Below are 18,425 nucleotides of genomic sequence, written 5' to 3'. Positions count from 1 at the left end.
ACCCAGGTTTTCCTAATTCCAGTTCATAAGAACTCTACATACCTACTGTTGTTTCCTTATTATTGGTGCTTTTTTTTTTTTTTTAATCCAGTGACTATGGGAATAGGTAGACTACAGTGAGATCTCTAAAGAGTTTCTGACCCCAAGCCGGTCCAAAGATCAAAAGGGTTTTATAATCCATACTACATATATGAGGATAATTTCCAGTTTTCTTTCCCTGGGCTGCCTCCTTCCATGCCAAGGCACTCCAAATGAAAAAAGGAGGACTCCTAAAAACTTACCAGGATCATCATACAATTCCCACAATAATGAAGGGTAACATCATGATACCAGTAAATACATTTCTTTCAGGTTCCTGAGGCAATGGGAATTCTAAAACTGAAGTGAATGATGTAAGGAAGGAGTGCTGCCAGAAAAACATAGTTATCCTACCCCCAGGGACGAAATTCGCTTTATTCTTATTCGCTAATATTATCCTATTCGCTATAATATTATTTATTGCCTTGTCTTCCACAGTTCTGAGCATGTTTCAGACCAATAAGGTCTAGAAAGTTAAACTATTCCTCTCCTCCCAATTCTAAATATAAACACAAACACATACAGAAATATAACTGCATTCTTCCTGCCAGAAACTGTCACCAACTTTGTTGAGGAGTTCATCCATTTCTAGATATTTCTTCTTCTTCTGCCATATAAAAAAGAAAAACATTACTTTTCATACCCTCAATTCAAACCCACAGAAATACCAAGGAGATATTCAGAGTTTCTTAAGCTCTCAAAGCTGTTTCCAAATGTAACAAATGTAAAAAAAAAAAAAAAATGTACCAGTCAACAAGTATGTATTGAGTCTATTGTGTGGTGAAGTGGGGAAAATGCCAAGGTTAGCATCAGGAAGATTTATTCTTGAGTTCAAATTCAGCCTCAGACATTTACTAGCTATGTGATCCTGGGCAAGTCGCTTAACCCTATTTGCCTCAGTTTCCTCATCTGTAAAATTAACTGGAGAAGAAAATGGCAAACCATTCTAGTATCTTTACCAAAGAAACTTCAAAAAAGTCAGATACAAATGAACAATAGGTGCCAGGTATTTCACTATATATTTTATATTATTTTTATATATATTTTAAGTGTAAAAAAGGATATTATATCAATCACTCGATAAGTATCATTATGTATCAGGTACAATGTACTATCTATTGCATTGTGTTCCTCTGTCTTTCTCTTTCATATATATATAGTACCATACTATACTTGAACTATATGTAAAAATATATATATGAAGACAGAGATAGAAAAAGAAAGAAAAAGAGAAGAGAGAAAAGAGAGAGGGGGAGGAAGGAAGGGAATGAAGGAAAAAGAGAGGGAAAGAGTGAGAAAGGGAGAGGAAGAGCAAGAGGATGTATACAGCACAATAGTACAATGACTATCACATAACAGGACAAAAACATACGAATATAATTATACATAATCCTTATATAATATATATCATCATCACAGTATATTTGAAGTGTAAAATGGGTATTATAGCAACCAGACAACAAGTATATATTAAGTGTCCATCATGTTTCAGGTACTGTGCTAGTCGCCAGGGATACAAAATACAAAAAAAAAAAAAAAAAAAAAATGAAAGAAGCATACCTTTTAATGGGGCGGAAACAAGTCCATATAAAAATAAACACAGCATAAGTTAATACTCACATATGTGTATATACATAACACAAATGTATTAAACTCAAAGTAAATTCAAGCTAATTTGGGAAGGAGGGCACTAGCAGTTACAGGGTATCAGGAAAGGCTACTCGAATTTAGGGGGCCTGGCTGCACCTTAAACACTTACTTCTTCAGGATGATTTGATAATTAAATGAAATAATGGAGACGAGTTATTTGCCTTATAGCGCCTGGCACACAACAGACGCTCTAGACTTATAGAATCACCGATAGCATGTTCAAGTACCAAACTATCAAAACAAAAAGGAATTCCGGATCCGTGCTTTTTCAAACTATTTTTCCGGTGATTCGCAGTGTCCCGACACTGTTTATCGATGAGAAAGCTGTAGTCTGCACACAATATGCACCTCATGATTCATCATCTTGAATGGTATTATAAAGCTACAAATCGCAGGCCCTAGTCACTGTGGCACAGCCCGAGGGTCTGCCCCGTCCCCTCCACGCCACACTTCACAAGCACCCCTCAAACACCCAGGCTAGCGCTTCCCGGCCCCTCACGTCGGATCCGAGCCCCGTCTGCTGTCCCAAGCCCCAGCCTTTGAAATCACCAAATTAACTAGCGAGTGATCCCCTTGCGGCCAACACTCAAGTCCCGCCGCCTGTCATCTCACCTGCACGTGGACCGCTCACTCTCAGGAACTTGCAACCTCTGAACTGGAGAGATTCCTTTACAGGGAACCGCTCGCCCCACCCCCCTGGATCCCGCCCCTGGAAGTTGCCCCATTCCCATTGGAGTAGGCTTAGGACTGTTAACTCTACATCCAATAGAAAATAGAGACCCAAGATGAAGCCACTTAATCCCACCCTTTTCCCCTCCCTCTTCCTTGCCTTGCCTGAAGGCGGCGCTAAGTGGTTGTCGTCATCTCTACGCGCCGACGGTTGCTAAGAGAATCGTCGGTTGCTAGTGCCGCAGGTCGCTACAATGGACCAATTCCTAAGTTGCCGATTGAATCCTCTCGGGATCGCGTCTGCACTCCCCAGGCAGGTAGGAAGGCTGAGTTGTTTTTGTGTTTGTTTTTTGCCTTCTGTCGTCCCAGATGTAGGAGTCACAGCTCGCCTTCCCTGCCTCAGTCGGCCCTGCCCGAACGATAAACACAAGCAAAAGCTGTTCCCTCGGGCCTGAGTCCTTTGGGTGGGTGAGGCCGGCGAGCCCCTCTGTTCCTCTGACCCGATTCATAACCTACGCAGTGGCCGGAGGTGCGAAGGTCCAGAAAAGGAGAGGACCAGCTTCGTCTCCGAGCACGCCTGTAAGAGAAGGCAGGGTCCAAAGACCCGCAGTATGTCTCTGGAAGGCCTGAGAGGCTCGAGAGAGATGGTGGATGCAAACAGCATCCGGCAAAACATTAAGTCGTAAGAGAAGTGCCAGCTCATTGTTATTTATCATTTATATTATAATTCCTATTAATATAATTTTTGTTCAATCGTGTCTGATTCGATCCCATTTGGGGCTTTTTTGCAAAAATACTGAAGTAGTTTACCATATCCTTCTGCTCATCTTACAGATAAGGAAACTGAGACAAATAAGAGTCACACAGTATCTGAGACTAGATATGAACTCAAGAGGTCACACAGCTAGTGAGAGACCAGATTTGAACTCAGGAAGAAGAGTTTTCCTTACTTCGGAACTGGCATTCAACTCTGCCACCTCGCTGCTCTGTTTACTAATATTTATTGTTAATAGTACTAACAAATACTATCTATATTAAATATTACGATTGTGGCATTAATTTGTCCGATTTATTAATATAATTAGTAATCATTATCATTATTATCATCACACAGCAGCCGAAGTTTGGTATACTTACTTCCCCAGCCTTCTACCTCCCCATGACTCAAGCAATATTCATACAAGGATGTGCTGGTAAAACGTTTCAAAACTGCTTTGGAGGTAGGCAGAAAGCAAGGTTAATGTATGTACATACACTCTTATGTTTAATCTGCTTAATCTTAATAATTATGCCCACATAAACGGTAAGTCAACGAATACCACAAACAAATCAAGCCCAGATTTATATTGGATTCAGATTTTGGTCATGGAAATGCTCACACTGAGCATTTAGAGCAAGCTGTGTCCTCCCTGAACCAAAACAAACTTAAGTGGATAACTTCCAAAATGTATTCTCCCTTTTTCAGTGCTTATCAGCAGACCCTGAGTCCAATAGCATTCCTGTGACTTGTCCATCTAACATCTAGTAAAATGGCAGTTACCCCTCCCCACACACACACAACAATTTTGTACCTGAGGCTAGGATATTCACCGTATCACTACTTTTTCTAGAAAGCTCTTCTGATAACGCTCACTTCACTTTAGATCACTTAATGTAAGTCTTTTTTCTGAAGTTTTTTCTGAAATCATTCAGCTTGTCATGTTACAACTCAATAATATTCCATCACAAAGAACTTGTTTAGTAATTGCCTAATTTAAGATTTCCAAATCTTAAGCCACCACAAAAAAGAGCTGCTATAATTTTGTACAAATACAAACTTTGCCCCCTTTGTTTCAATATAACCCTTTGAGCACAATTCCAAATTTGCTTTTCATAACGGTTGGATCAGTTCACAGCACTACCAACAGTGCATTAGTGTCCCAATTTTCCCATATCCCTTCCAACATTCATCAATTTCCCAATCTGATGGGTGAGGTGATACCGCAGATTTTAATTTGCGTCAATAAAGATTTTATAGCATTTTTAAAAATTATAAAGTGGTATTTTTCAGACAAAGAAACCAATGCTACTTTATTTTCAGCATTTATCAATTGGGGAATAAGTTTCACTCGCTTCTCTATTTGAGAAAATACTTGTGAAAGATACAAGAGATAAACTTTGAAATTTTCCATTTTCTGCTTTCCTCCTAATTTTGGTTGCATGTTATGTTTGTGCAAGAACTTTTAAAATTTTACATAATCAAAATTGTTTTATGCCTTTTATTTTCTTTGGTATTATGGCTTACTTTTGAATTGTCTCATTAAATTTGGGATGTGACAGTGTCTCATTTGCTAAATTTTATTCATAGTGCCCCAAATCAAAAGATATAATGGGCAATTATTGTATGATTCATGAATAGGCCTTATCTTGTCTTAGCTTATTGTCATTATGCAAATAGCACCTACTCAATAAAATTTTTTAATTTTAGATTTAGATGTCAAATCTAATGTTAAGTCAAACTCAAAGTCAAGCATCACTACCAATTCTAAAATTATATTTTGACTTGTTCATTGATAGAGCTATAAATTCTCCTGCTTTCCAAATACGCAAATGAGCCCAATTAGATTCTTAATTTAAGATCATGAGTATGAACCTTCTAGTGACTTCTCAGGCCATTGAAAATTTGTAAATTTTGATAGAAACAGTTCAAAACTCTTCAAAAGCAATTATGATTCATAGCATCATATATTTTGAATTATCCTTAGGAATCATCTAATAGTTCTCTAAATAGATTTGGGACACTTGGGATTCCATGAAACCTTTTTTCGGGTAGTTCATGAAGTCAAAATTATTTTCATAATACCAAGATGCTTTAATTTCTAAAATGCTAAATATTAATTAACAACTATCACAAACAAAAGCTCTTAGGGACAACAATAGTAATTTTTTTAAAGGAGTCCTAAAACCAAAGTTTCAGAACTTCTGATCTAGTCTTATTACTTCAACTTAATTTGGGGAAAGGTTTTAAGGAATTACCACTATTTCTCAAATATTGTTTTATGTACTGGCCTCAAAAAATAATACTTTTTAAAATCTAATTAAGGATAATTTAAAGGGCAGCACTAATTTTAAAAGGAAAATGGCTTACCTGCACATCACTGACCTTGCATGTTCTAAGGAGGTGACATTTTTAAAGAGGGACACATTGCAAATATAAACTAGAAAAACTAAAGCTTCATAAGTGGTGCCAAACCATCATTGTCTCCTTCCACATTTTCTTAAGTCTGCTAGACTGCATCTAAATCTTATTCCAGCATTTTTAAAAATTACATGACCTAATAATTTTGCCCAAGTTTTATGCTTTTTGAGAACATAGTAGTATAATTAAACAAAATATTATTTATGAACATTTTTCAAAGGATTCTTATGGATCAAAACCTGACATCTTGTGGACAACATTGGTTTCACATCTGTAATTGCATTGTATTCAGCAGGAGTTAAAAAAAAAAAAAAAAAAACTCATGTGATCAACATTCAAAGAATAGTAACAACTTGTGTTTTTAATAGTCTAGACAGACCAAAATCCAAACACATGTTATCTGATTTTTTCCAGTAGTAATATTAGACACATACACATCCTTTTAGTGGAAGTTAAACCTTTCAAACATTCCTGATTCACAGGAAATTTCTCTATAAGTACATCTTATAATTTTACAAGTGGTTCACTGGGGGAAAAGAAAAAATTCCTTATATGACATCATGATTACTCATACCAAAATATGGCTCTTTAAATTCAAAGCATAGTTATTTTCACTCAGTGAGCACTATAGACTGAAAATTGTACATTAAAATAGCCTGATTTGAGATGAGTGGAGGAAAAGCTTGGTCAAGACATAAGTTACACTAGAAAAAATACCAAGCCAGAAGTTGAACAACTCCAGAAGAAAAAACTAAAAAAGGCAACTGTACAGTATCAATAGCATGGTTGTGAACTGAACAATCAGATAGTGGTGTTCTCCGCTTGTGGTAAAGATTACATCTGAGAATAGTTGAACATACATTCACTAGAAAATGATTTCATTTACAGGCTTTAGTGGATTTTTGAAACCATTCCATAACTCCAAATAAATCAATTTGTAGAGCTCTGTAAAGTATGCCTATAAACTTTTATGGCTTAATGAATTATCTACCTGTAGAATACTTGCAATAAAAATTGACATGAGATTTCACTGTCTATTTAACAAAACAAACATTTTGGCATTGGCCCAAATCATAATCACCAATATCCTTGTATTATAGAATTACCCTCAAGTTCATAAAATTTATCCATATTGACTATTAAAGGCCCTAAACATCTTAGTTTCACAAAGAGGAACTTCTATAGAGAAGCCTTCCACAAAGACAGGTATAACAAACACCTTGTTCTTTTGCCTTTTTTCTGTATTATTTACTATTCTTCTATATTGTCATAGGCTCTTCAGAAAAAAATTATTCACTACTTGAAAGATCTGTGCCCATCCACACATACACCAACACCTTAAATATTTTTGGGAAATATATAAGGAATAACTCCATATCTAAGCATTTCTAAATCAAATTCTAGAAAACAAAAGCAGAAAGATATGTTTTCTCCATATGTTAATGAATTAATAGGAACCCACCAGTTTATTCATATACTTGTGTACAAGAGTTCTTAGTACTTTAGCTCAAGAGCAAATTTTAAGAGACAAAGGCACCAGAAACAATTAAGTATTTATGGCATTTAAAATTTTAATTTTAAATTTAAGTTAATCAAAATAGGAACAAGTTATGAATTAGTTACAATTAAAATGTTTAAATATACAAAGTTATAATTTAAAGGCACTTCTGTTTCTAAGGAGCACTGATGCAGTTGATTGCATGACTTAATTTAAAACAATTTTAATGAAAAGTTTAATCCCCAAGATCCCTGAGAAACATAAAGAAAATATTTTCAGATAAAAATAAAAATTAAAAGGAAATAAATAACTTAGATTTTGTGGGAAAGCCCACATTACTTTAAATTATATAAAAATGCACAGAATCATTCCTTGCCAGGTGATAAAGACCAGGAATGTCAAATGATCATCAACTCTTCTGTTTACCGCTGAAAAAAAAGAACAGGAAGAAATTAAGAAATTTCCTTTTTACATATTTATACTGGTATCTGAACTAGAAGTGGAAAGGTTGTCACATAAAGTATACATAAAGGCCAAATAAAAAACACATCCACAATTTATACTTAAAAACTTTCACTGCTCAATTAAGTCTTGTGCTGTATTAGAGATTAGGACAGCATTTATAATGGAGTTCAAAACAACTGAAAGGTTAACTATTACAAGAATGAAGCTAGATAATTCTTTAAGTTATATTCAACTGGGGCATGTAATTTAAGATGTGTACTATTAATTACATTAAAAATGTGTTAAGATTTTCTCAATGACGCAGCAGAACCACTAGATTTTTTTTTTTTTTTGTTCAGATATTAACTCCAAGACGTGTAATTTTAAATATAACTAATACCTTAATCGCTGAGCTAGCCAACTGGAAGATAATTTGTTTGAAGCTCCAGATGATTCAGAAGCTCTCATTATAGCTGCACACCTATAAGGAAAGGTTAGATTAACATTCATGAAACCTATTCACTTGTGAACCTAATAATGCTTATTCAATTAGCTACAGACTCTAACACTGAACTTAAGTATAAGGAATCTTTATAGCACAAGAAACAAAATTAAAGACATGGGAGATGAACTGCTTGTTTTAAGCTCTCTACATCTCCCAGTCCTAGGCAAACACAAGCCTAAGTTCCACTCACCTTACGGGAAATTTCATCACCTGTAGAAATAAGGAATGGTTAGCCACACAAACCCCCTTTCTCTTCCCTCATATGCCACCAGATTAGCTCAGGTTCTTTTACCACTGGCTTACACTTACTTGTCTTCCAATTTCAATCCATCTTCCAGAGCCACAAAAATTTTCATAAAAACCTGACTATGTCACCCTACACTCAATTTCAGTGGTTCCCTAGTATCTCTAGGATCAAATATGCCTCCCTCCTCTCCCCCCTAATTTAGCATTTAAAGTTCTTTGCCATCTTTCCAGCTTTATTATACATTATCCCCTTTCCTGCAAACTGGAGGCAAGCCAAACTCCCATACTCTGCACTAGCTATTTGTAGATACCTTTCTCACCACTTAAAGAATCAGCTAAAAATCTACTTTCAAAGGGTAAATGCCATGACCCAGTCAGCTATGATTTACTTTGTAAATATTTTTTTTGGGGGGGATGAATTTTGTAAATGTTTTGTAAATAAATTTGTAAATATAGAGGTTGTCTCTTAAAAATGCATGCCAAGAGCAAGGACTCTTGTGTTTAAATCTCTAGCATATAGTATGTTCATGCTTATTAAATATTTTTTCTTCTAGCCAAAAAAGATCGAGTGCTATTTGTGAATCCAATTGTTCACTGTCCAAGAATGCTAATCTCTACCTATGATTTTATTGGGTGCAAAAAAAATTCTAGTGAAAAAAACTCCCTTAACTATTCTCCAATTTAATTTAGGAAGCTGAGAAAACACCAGTAGACTTTATTATTGGACCATACATCTTAACAAAATGAGATTCTAATGAGAGGTAGACAATCCAGAACTTTAAAAGAGGAAAAACTATTTGGCTTAACAAAGGACAAAAATTAGAACTTGTAAATTGTCTTGATAACCTGCCTTTGTATATAACCATATATATACAAACCATGATTTGTATATAACCATAGTGAAGCTGTCACAGAAAGCTTCTGTAGATGCCCAGATTCACACAGCTAGCAAGTTAAAGAGGCAAATTTGAATCCAGATCTTCCTAGGCCAATTTCTCTATCCATCCACTATGTCAGGTACATTATTGATCTCCAAATCACTATAGCTACTACTGTCAAACTAATAGAATGATTTTAGTATTTCTGGTTCTGTACTATCAATAATCAGCCACTTGATGCTTAAGTGTATCTCAGGTTAATAAATATTTTGTTAGTAGCCCTTTTTTTTAAATCCTAGAATAACTAAAACCAGATTTTTTACCCTTCTCTGGAGATGGGATGGCCAATATGTTTGCAGTTATGATCCAAAGGATGCCTGTGCTTAATACAGAAGTTGTCATTACACTGGTCACAAAGCAGCTCAAACATTTCTTTTTTCTTGCATCCCTCCTTTGAACACCGGTGTACAAAAATCTAAAAGCAACCAAAAGAATGAAAACTGAGTCACTATTAATAATAGACTAAATTAGGAGGTCTAAGAAGCAACAAGACAACTTAAAACTACACATATGATATTCTACTATAACAGGAATGAGAATTAAATTCTACAATTAAGTACCCAAATTGGAAACTAAGATAAAAGAGTGGTTTTAGGGTCATTAAATACTGTCAAAACCCCCAAAATTAGTATGACTATTCATTCCTAGATTTCAGTTATCTGCAATGGTAAAAGATGAACACAAAAGAAAATCCAAGGATAAAATTGAGGCAATACAATGTTGAATATTTTTTCCCAGACAAATTATCAAACCACTGATTTCACTTACCTTTTTGTCCCGAGCTGGGTTATATTTACAGTCTTTATCCATATGTTGTCCAACCACAACATCTGCGGTTTGTCCCCGTGCTACTGGAACAGGGACATGACAAAGTGGACACACTGGGACCTGTACATCCTAAAAAACAGCTAATGTGAGATTGATAATCCTTAAGTTCTAAAGATAAGCATGACAAAGGATAAAAATGTGAACTTGTCCAGATTCTGTTTCCAATCTGTATGCAACTATATTTGCATGTAACTAATGTATAAGATAATTAATGAAAACTCAATTTGCATTACTTTGAAATGCTTAGAGGGCCAATCAAAGAGTAACTAGGGAACATTATGAAACATAAAATGAATAATTTTGTTTAAACAAAAAAGGTTTTGTATAAACAAAACCAATGCAACCAAGAGTAGATGGGAAGTAGAAAGCTGGGGGGGGGGGGGGGGGGGGGAAATGCTTATATGCAGTGGTCTCTTTTGTAAAATATATAAATACAAGCAATTCTCCACTTGAAAAATGATCAAAGGAGCAGAATCAGGAAATCATTATATATCTCAACAACGATACTGTATGAGGATGTATTCTGATAGAAGTGGATTTCTTTGACAAAGAGATCTAACCCAGTTTCAATTGATCAAGGATGGACAGAAGCAGCTACACCCAAAGAAAGAAAGGACACTGGGAAATGAATATAAACTGCTTGCATTTTTGTTTTTCTTCCCAAGTTATTTATGCCTTCTGAATCCAATTCTCCCAGTGCAACAAGAGAACTGTTTGGTTCTGCACACATATTCTATCTAGGATATACTGTAATCTATTTAACATGTATAGGACTGCTTGCCATCTGGGGAGGGGGTGGAGTGAGGGAGGGGAAAAATCAGAACAGAAGTGAGTACAAGGGATAATGTTGTAAAAAATTACTCTGGCATGGATTCTGTCAATAAAAAGTTATTTAAAAAAAACATGGTCAAAGAATATGAACATTTTTTCAGACAATGAAATTAAAGTCATTTCTAGTCAAGAAAAAAATCCTCTAAATCACTATTGTTTTAAAAGGCAAATTAAAAACCGATTCTGAAGTACCACTTCACACCTCTCATGGGATAAGAGAGGAAAAAATAATGATGAATGTTGGAGGGAATTTGGGAAAACTCAAAACATTGATGCATTTTTGGTGGAGTTGTGAATTGATCCAACCATTCTGAAGAGCACTTTGGAACTATAACCAAAGGGCTATAAAACTTCAAACTTTAATCAAGCACTGTCTCTACTGAGTTTGTATCCCAAAGAGATCATAAAAAAGGAAAAGGGACCCACATGTGCAAAAATGTAGCAGCCTTTTTTGAATGACACGGAACTGGAAACTTGAGTGGATGTCCATTAATTGGGGATTGGCTGAACAAGTTATAGTATACGAATGTAATGGGATACTACTTTTCTGTAAGAAATGATGAGCTGGCTGATTTCAGAAAAGCCTGGGAAGACTTATATGAACTGATACTAAGTGAATAGAACCAAGAGAACCTTGTACACAGCAACAAGATGATCCATGGTGATAAACTTGACCCTTTTCAACAATGAGGTGATTCAAGGCAATTTTAGTCATTCAGAGAGAACTACAGAGATTAAATGTGGATTAAAGCTTAGTATTTTCACTTTTTGTTGTTTGCTTGGGATTTTTCTCACTTTTCTTTCACCTTTTGATGCTATTTTTCTTGAGCACTATGACAAATATGGAAATGTTTTTAAAAACTGGATATATTTAACCTATATTGGATTGCTTGCCATCTATGGCAGGAGGTGAGAGAGGGAAGGAGAAAAAATTTGGAACATAAGGTTTTGCAAAGGTGAATGTTGAAAGCTACTTTTGCATGTATTTGAAGAAATAAAAACTTAAAATCTGTAATTTTCTATCAAGATTTTCAGATTGACAAACTTATTGAACAATAAAAGAGGGACCAATTAATGGCCTAAGATGGCAAATATTTCAATAAAATTTCAAATTGCTCAACAATCTTTAGTGTAATATACATTTGTATTGATGAATTTGGCTTCAAAAGATCATTTTTAAATTGGAAGTTTAAACTAGAGCAATTTGCTATTGTTAACCTTTTGGAACATGGCACAGTAGTACCAAATTATACTCTAGTCATTGCTTGTTATAAAATATAGCAAAAAATTGTTTTAAGCTGTAAAATTCAGAATTTTAGAAGTGAAATAGACTCAGGACAAACTAGTTTAATCTCTCTCCTGATTTTTAAACCTTCATTTTTGACTTACCTTTCACCACATAATATGAAAGTTAAATCACTATTTTTATTCTGTGTCAAAAACCAGTTCAAATGTTTATATACTTGGAATTTCTAAAAACAGGCAAATATGGATTAATTACCTTTTTATATGCAGCACTGCATTTATGCTGCTCCAATTGAATATGAGCTTTACAAAAGACTTTGTCACATGCGGCACAGTTTAATGGAAGAAAATCTAAGGAAGACATGAAAATATTGTTTGAACTAAAGACATTATACAACAGTACTTTTTACCTGTACAACATTTTGGACTTTAATAACTTGTCATTAATTACTAGAGTATACAAGCATATTTGTAAGAATATTAGAAAAAAGTTTAACTCAAAATATAAGTCAGTCTTTTATAGTTAATTACTACTTTTGAAAATCTGTAGGTACAGTTCCTCAAGATACTATCTTTTACCAAAAATGTGGCTTAAAAACAAATTTTGATTAGCCTAATACCAACTTGTCAAGTGTTTTTTATATGAAATGTGCAAAACACTCATTAATCTATACAATTTCTCATAAGAAAGCACCCAATATATGAATATTATGGATTATTGTTTGGTAAGAAATGACCAGCAGGAGGATTTCAGAAAGGCCTGGAGAAACTTACATGAACTGATAACTGAGTGAAATGAGCAGGACCAGGAGATCATTATATACTTCAAAAACAATACTATATGATGAACAATTCTGATGGACGTGGCCATCTTCAACAATGAGATGAACCAAATCAGCTCCAATAGAGGAGTAATGAATTGAACCAGCTACACTCAGCGAAACAACTCTGGGAGATGACTAAAAACTATTACATAGAATTCCCAATCCCCTATATTTTTGTTCACCTGCATTTTTGATTTCCTTCACAGGCTAATAGTACACTATTTCAAACTCCAATTCTTTTTGTACAGCAAAATAACTGTTAGGACATGTATGCTTATATTGTATTTAATTTATACTTTAACATACTTAACATGTATTGGTCAACTTGCCATGGAGGGGAGGGGATGAGGGGAAGGAGGGGAAAAATTGGGAAAAAAGGTTTGGCAATTGTCAATACTTTAAAATTACCCATGCATAAAGAAAGTATAAAAAAGAAAGCACCCAAAATAGTAATTTTCAATTAATATTTCATTAACAGCTTACCCAGTTGCTTGCAAGTTTTTTCAGAACAATGCTTTCCCAAGTCTGGAAATTCCATTGTGGAAAGAAAAAGTGCTAGTGACACAAAAACTAGCTGGCAGAAGACCTGTAGGAGAAAGATGAAAAACAGTGACCTCACCACTGGGATAAAGATTTACAAATTCAATTAGCCTTCTCGTTTCCTCATGTTTGAGATAGATGATCTATTCTTAGTCAAAGCAGTGGGAAATGCTGCCCCTCCAAAAAAAAAATTTTTTTAGGGTGATCATATCAACTTCTATCAATGACTACATCGACCCAGAACAGTTAACAGCATTAGGTGGCATCATTAGGTTCCTTAACATTTCAATTCCCAAGCTTCAAGATTTTCAGTATTAATGGATGGAGGACTCAACAACAGGATTAAGTTGTACCGAAAGAATGGAGATAAGCATGCCTTTAAAGCTGGATCTATACATACATATACGTTTATGTGTATAGAGTTAAGTGGTGCTCTGGGATTTGGTGGGAGGAACCAAGTAAATCTAGCTTCTGGCAAACCTAGGACTTGTGTGAACAAGGGCAAATCAGCTACCTAATTTCAATGTGCCTCAGTTTCTTCATCGGTACAAATGGGAATAAAAGCATTCACATCCCAGAGCTATTGTGAGGATGACTAAATAAGAAAAAGTGCTCCGAAAACCTGAAAGTGCTGTTAAATGCTAGCTATGCTACATAGATTAAGCCAAATCAGAACCACAAATTTTACATTTTTTTCCTTCAATGACATGAAGAGCCAGACTTTTGCCTGCCAAGATATGGCCCCCAAACTTGACTATTACAAGGATTGTGTCAGTCCTGACCTCGCATTTATAAGTGCCATTAAGCTGCGACCAGGTAACACGATCACCTGAAATAGTCAAGCTTTGGTAAGGCGTTGGTGGAGCTCTCAACAGATCCTTACCAGCCCGCCAAGTGAGACAGAGCGGACACCACTATCTGCGCGTAACAAAAAAACATTCAGAGAGCCTAAGTGTCTGGTCTAAAATTACACCATAAACAGGACAGCGGTGAACCCGGCATGCTGCCCACTACACCCCAGCTGCCGAATGTGGGGGACACCCCGGAATAGCTTTAAAAGGGGAATTAACCGGGACGACGGTGGCAGCTGCAATAAAAGCAGCGCTCACCCCAAGCAGCGCAGCCCCAGGCCATCTATAGCCAGAGGCGCTTAGCTCGGCTCAGAGCCCTCCCCTCTCCCCTTTCCTTCCTTCCAAAGAAAGTTTCGCTTCCAATGAGGGTGCGGGAGGGGAAAGCTAGACGTGCAGGGAAATTACACACGCAATTTTGAAGAATCGCCGAGAACGCCGGAGAGAAAAAATCTACTCACCTAAAGAGCGCCGATTCCGCCGCCAGAAACTAACTATTCTCTCAGCGCCCAGTCCCAGTTATTTAAAAGCTCACCTAAAGTCACCTGGGAAAAAACTATTGCCAAGTCACGGTTCTGTGCGCTCCAATACGTCATCAGGCAACTGACCAATCAAAACATACTGTCTTCTTGCTACCCCTCCTCTTCTCCCGAGCGTCCAGGCAACTTCTAGAAGTCCACGCCCCGGGCTCCCGCGGTGATTCAAGTACATGACTGTTCCAAGCTGATTCAGCTCCTCCCTAGTCACGCGGAAGCGCCTAGGCTGTGCTGAGTCAGAGAAAAAGATGGGGCCCGGAAGCGCCTAGTGTAGAAAGGTGTTTGTTAGCGGTCCGTACCTCGAGCCCCCCAATCCTCAGAGTTTTCTTTCTCGGAGGGGAGAGACTGTAAATACTAAGCTCAAAGCAAAATCTGTACTGAATATCAATAATTTGGAAGGAAGTGTGCTGACTGCATTATATTGCATAACTAAAGATCGATGGGTCCGTCAGTTTTGCATAAGGTTTTACTGAGCCTTTATCACGTCAGGAGCTCTAGGAATACACAAAAAAGGCAAAAAAAAAACCTTTCCTGTCCGGAGATCGTTCACTGCCCGAGGGAGGAACCCCCCTCCCTCCTCCTCCCCCTCTCCCCCCGGAACGCGGATAAACAATTTTGGTAGATTGGTAGATAGGTAGATGATAATCAAGGAGGTGAGGCTCTGAAAGGAAAGAAGATTGGAGATGGCTTATTTGTTAGAACTTTAGCTGAGACTTCAAGGAATCTTGAAGGTGGAGATGAATGAGAAAGAGCAACAATTGTAAGACTGGGTGACACCCAGTTAAACTGGGAAATGAGTGGGTAAGAGGCCAGTGTCATTGTTTGGGTTACCAAATCCACTCCTAGCTTAGTATAGGTCTGCTCAGTTTTGGCTTCTGTCCCAGTTATTGAGTGATTAGGCTTAACTGATAAGATATCTTAATGTAAGAAGACTGGAAAGCTAGCAAGAGGCAGTTTTTATTCAGTTGGTTTCTGACTTCATCTCCCCATCTGGGGTTTTCTTGGCAAAGATACTGAACTCGTTTGTCGTTTTCTTTCTCCAGCTCACTTTACAGATAAGGAAACTCGGACAAACAAGTGACTTGCCCAGGGTTACACACTTGTAAGTGTCTTAGGAGTATTTGAACCCAGAAGAATGAGTCTTCCTCACTCTAGGCCCAGCATTCTATCCACTGTAATACCTAGCTGCCCAGGTCAAGTTTAGGAAAGCTTTAAAACCCAACTAGCATTTTATATTTGATCCTGGAAAATAAGGAGTCAGTGAAGTTTATTGAATGGGGTGAAGGATGACATGGTCAGAACTATCATTTAGGAAGGTTACTTGTGTTATGCCAGAGTTCTCTTTTATTGTCCTGACTCAGTTTCCCTAATTATCCTAACTCAGTCCTGCCTTGGTTTCCCTGCTTCTCAGTTCGGCAAAACCTCCCCTCCTGTTCTTGCTCTCAGCACCCTGACTCTGCCCCTGCCTCAATCTACCCTCTGCTTCTGAGCCACATGTATATATGCCATTGAGAATTCTGATTGTTTGCTGGATTCTTGGAGACCATAGTCTCATTCAGCCCTGGGACCAAACCATGGATCCAATTTGATCGCAGTAAATCTTTCCATTTAATAAATTACTAAATACTCTCTAATCTCTATCTTGCTCAGTTTCTCCGGTATTTTCACTGATGAGTAAAGGGTGGGCAGTGAGCTGAACCGAGGCAGGGAACTCAAGCAACTACTTATTGCAATAGTTTAGTCTTGACATGGTAAGGTCCTGCGGCAGGGTGGCCACACTGTCCAAGGAGAGGGTCATATAAAAAAATCTTGAGTAAGGACAAATTAAAGGAGTTTCCAACTAAATATGGGAGTTAAAAGAGAGAGGATGACAGTGAAGTGGTGAGCCTGGATGACTAAATAATAGGAAAATTCGGGAAAAGGCAAGTAGGGAGTGGAGAAGGGGTAAGATAGTTCTTAAATAATTGGTATATATTTTAAGATGTCTGTAATATACAATTTGCTGAATTGTATCTGACATCTGAAAAATCATCTGTATAATAATCTACATAATTTAGCAATATAATCTACATAACAATCGAGTAATTGAAACTGATAAAAATACTCAAGTGATATAGTACTATAAAGAGAAAAAAAAGGCCTAAAATAAAGCCTGCAGGAACACATGTTAACTATTATCTTGTTGAAGATCCAACAAAGGACAGTGCCAGAAAAACCTAGTAAGAGGGAGTGGCCAGGAGAAGATGTCCATGCAGAGAAATAAAAGGATATTGGATTTAACAACCAAAACATCATTGATGCCAGATTGCAGAGAAGTAAATGAGAAATAGAGACTCATAGTGTAGATAGCTTCTTGGTTAAATAACTAAGAAGAGGACAAATGTAAGACAATAGCAAACAAAAATGGAAAGCTCAAAGAAAGAATTTTTAAGAATGAGAAAGACTTATATGAAATATGAGTAAAAGAGAAGATGGTGCAAAAAAGAATAATGAAGAGAAGGCAAATAAAGTATAAGCCAATCTAGGGTGATTATATCATTATATCATACTAGATATATGTGAACTAGAAAACCATTATATCATCAATTCCACTGAGTTAACACCTTGTTTCAAGTATACTTCTTTCAAGTATACTTTCAACTTCTCCAGAGTTCCGGCCCTCTACACTTAAGTCTAGCTCACTGAATGTCATAACATCACCTCCCTGAATGTCATGGTCCTCTTGGAGAAGGAAGAAAAAGCAACAACATAGAGTAACAGCAGTATTGTTTGAAGATTAACTGAATGACTAAGCTATTCTAGGTATTATAAATATTCAAATCAACTACAAAGGACCTATGAAGAAATTTGCTATCCCTTTCCAGAGAAATAATTGATAAAAAGAAGCATCTAGTATGGTTTTACACACACACACACATCCATCTATTGATCTATGCCAAATGATGGGAAGTTGAGATGGGAAAGGAGGGAGGGAGGCAGTTCAGAACTTAAAATTAGCAAAAATGATGATAAATGAAAATTTTAAAAAATAACTTCATGGGCCCTTGTTAAGACTATAATTTACAGCTAAATTGCTTGTCTCTATCAGTAAAGGAAGTCTCTCTCTATACTGGAAGTACCTTATGCTAACAGAATCATAGGGCCAAAACAAAAAGAAAAAAAAAATTGTATTTAGAATATTCATAAAATCTTTCCCTCCATCCCACCCCACCCCCGGGCTACACTGCTGACTCATCTCCACAGGACTTCCTTTACCAGGCCACAAAAATCTCTTCATCCTGGAAGCTCACTCCAGCCTCAATTTCTGATTAGCTGGTTCTTCCCAGACCCTCCAAAATTAGGGAAGAGACTCAGACAAAAGCTAGTTTTGTTGAGGTTCAAAAGGAGACCCCCAAAGGGTTGGGGTTGCAGACTGGTATCACGAGGTATCTCAAAAAATTTTCAGGCTTGAATCCATTTCAATCAAGGGACAAAGTTTATTATAATTGTAATGCCAATTGAAGTGGGCTAAGTTCTAAAAGGATTTAGCAAAAATCCAGGAAGGAAACAAATTTATAGGAAAAGACA

General features: G+C 36.6%; 2 protein-coding genes and 1 long non-coding RNA gene across 4 annotated transcripts in view; 1 reads left to right on the top strand and 2 right to left on the bottom strand.

The window, feature by feature from the left end:
* C1H7orf50 (chromosome 1 C7orf50 homolog) overlaps positions 1-2,468 on the bottom strand; it is a 360,775-nt gene extending 358,307 nt beyond the window's left edge. For both annotated transcript variants that reach the window (XR_007954193.1, XM_052000419.1), the window contains exon 1: positions 2,341-2,468. Coding sequence is in view for 1 of the 2 variants with exons in the window: in XM_052000419.1 (XP_051856379.1) it covers positions 2,341-2,459 (119 nt within the window). In the remaining variant the exon portion in view is untranslated. The remainder of the gene's footprint in view (positions 1-2,340) is intronic.
* A 66-nt stretch (positions 2,469-2,534) lies between these two features.
* Positions 2,535-3,456, top strand: LOC127564125 (uncharacterized). Its single transcript, XR_007954197.1, has 2 exons — positions 2,535-2,714; positions 3,232-3,456. It is a non-coding gene; the product is annotated as an uncharacterized LOC127564125 (long non-coding RNA).
* A 3,670-nt stretch (positions 3,457-7,126) lies between these two features.
* On the bottom strand, positions 7,127-15,622 carry ZFAND2A (zinc finger AN1-type containing 2A). The gene is made up of 7 exons (XM_052000435.1): positions 14,784-15,622; positions 13,418-13,520; positions 12,367-12,461; positions 9,975-10,103; positions 9,470-9,621; positions 7,918-7,998; positions 7,127-7,501 (listed from the first exon to the last, which is right to left on the bottom strand). Exons 2-7 carry the CDS (start codon positions 13,470-13,472, stop codon positions 7,483-7,485), a joined length of 531 nt encoding a protein of 176 aa, XP_051856395.1. The 5' UTR covers positions 13,473-13,520; positions 14,784-15,622; the 3' UTR covers positions 7,127-7,482.
* Positions 15,623-18,425: the final 2,803 nt, after the last annotated feature.

This window comes from Antechinus flavipes, chromosome 1, assembly GCF_016432865.1.
Source record: "Antechinus flavipes isolate AdamAnt ecotype Samford, QLD, Australia chromosome 1, AdamAnt_v2, whole genome shotgun sequence".
Taxonomy (NCBI): domain Eukaryota; kingdom Metazoa; phylum Chordata; class Mammalia; order Dasyuromorphia; family Dasyuridae; genus Antechinus; species Antechinus flavipes.
This window is presented reverse-complemented; position numbering and strand designations above follow the sequence as displayed.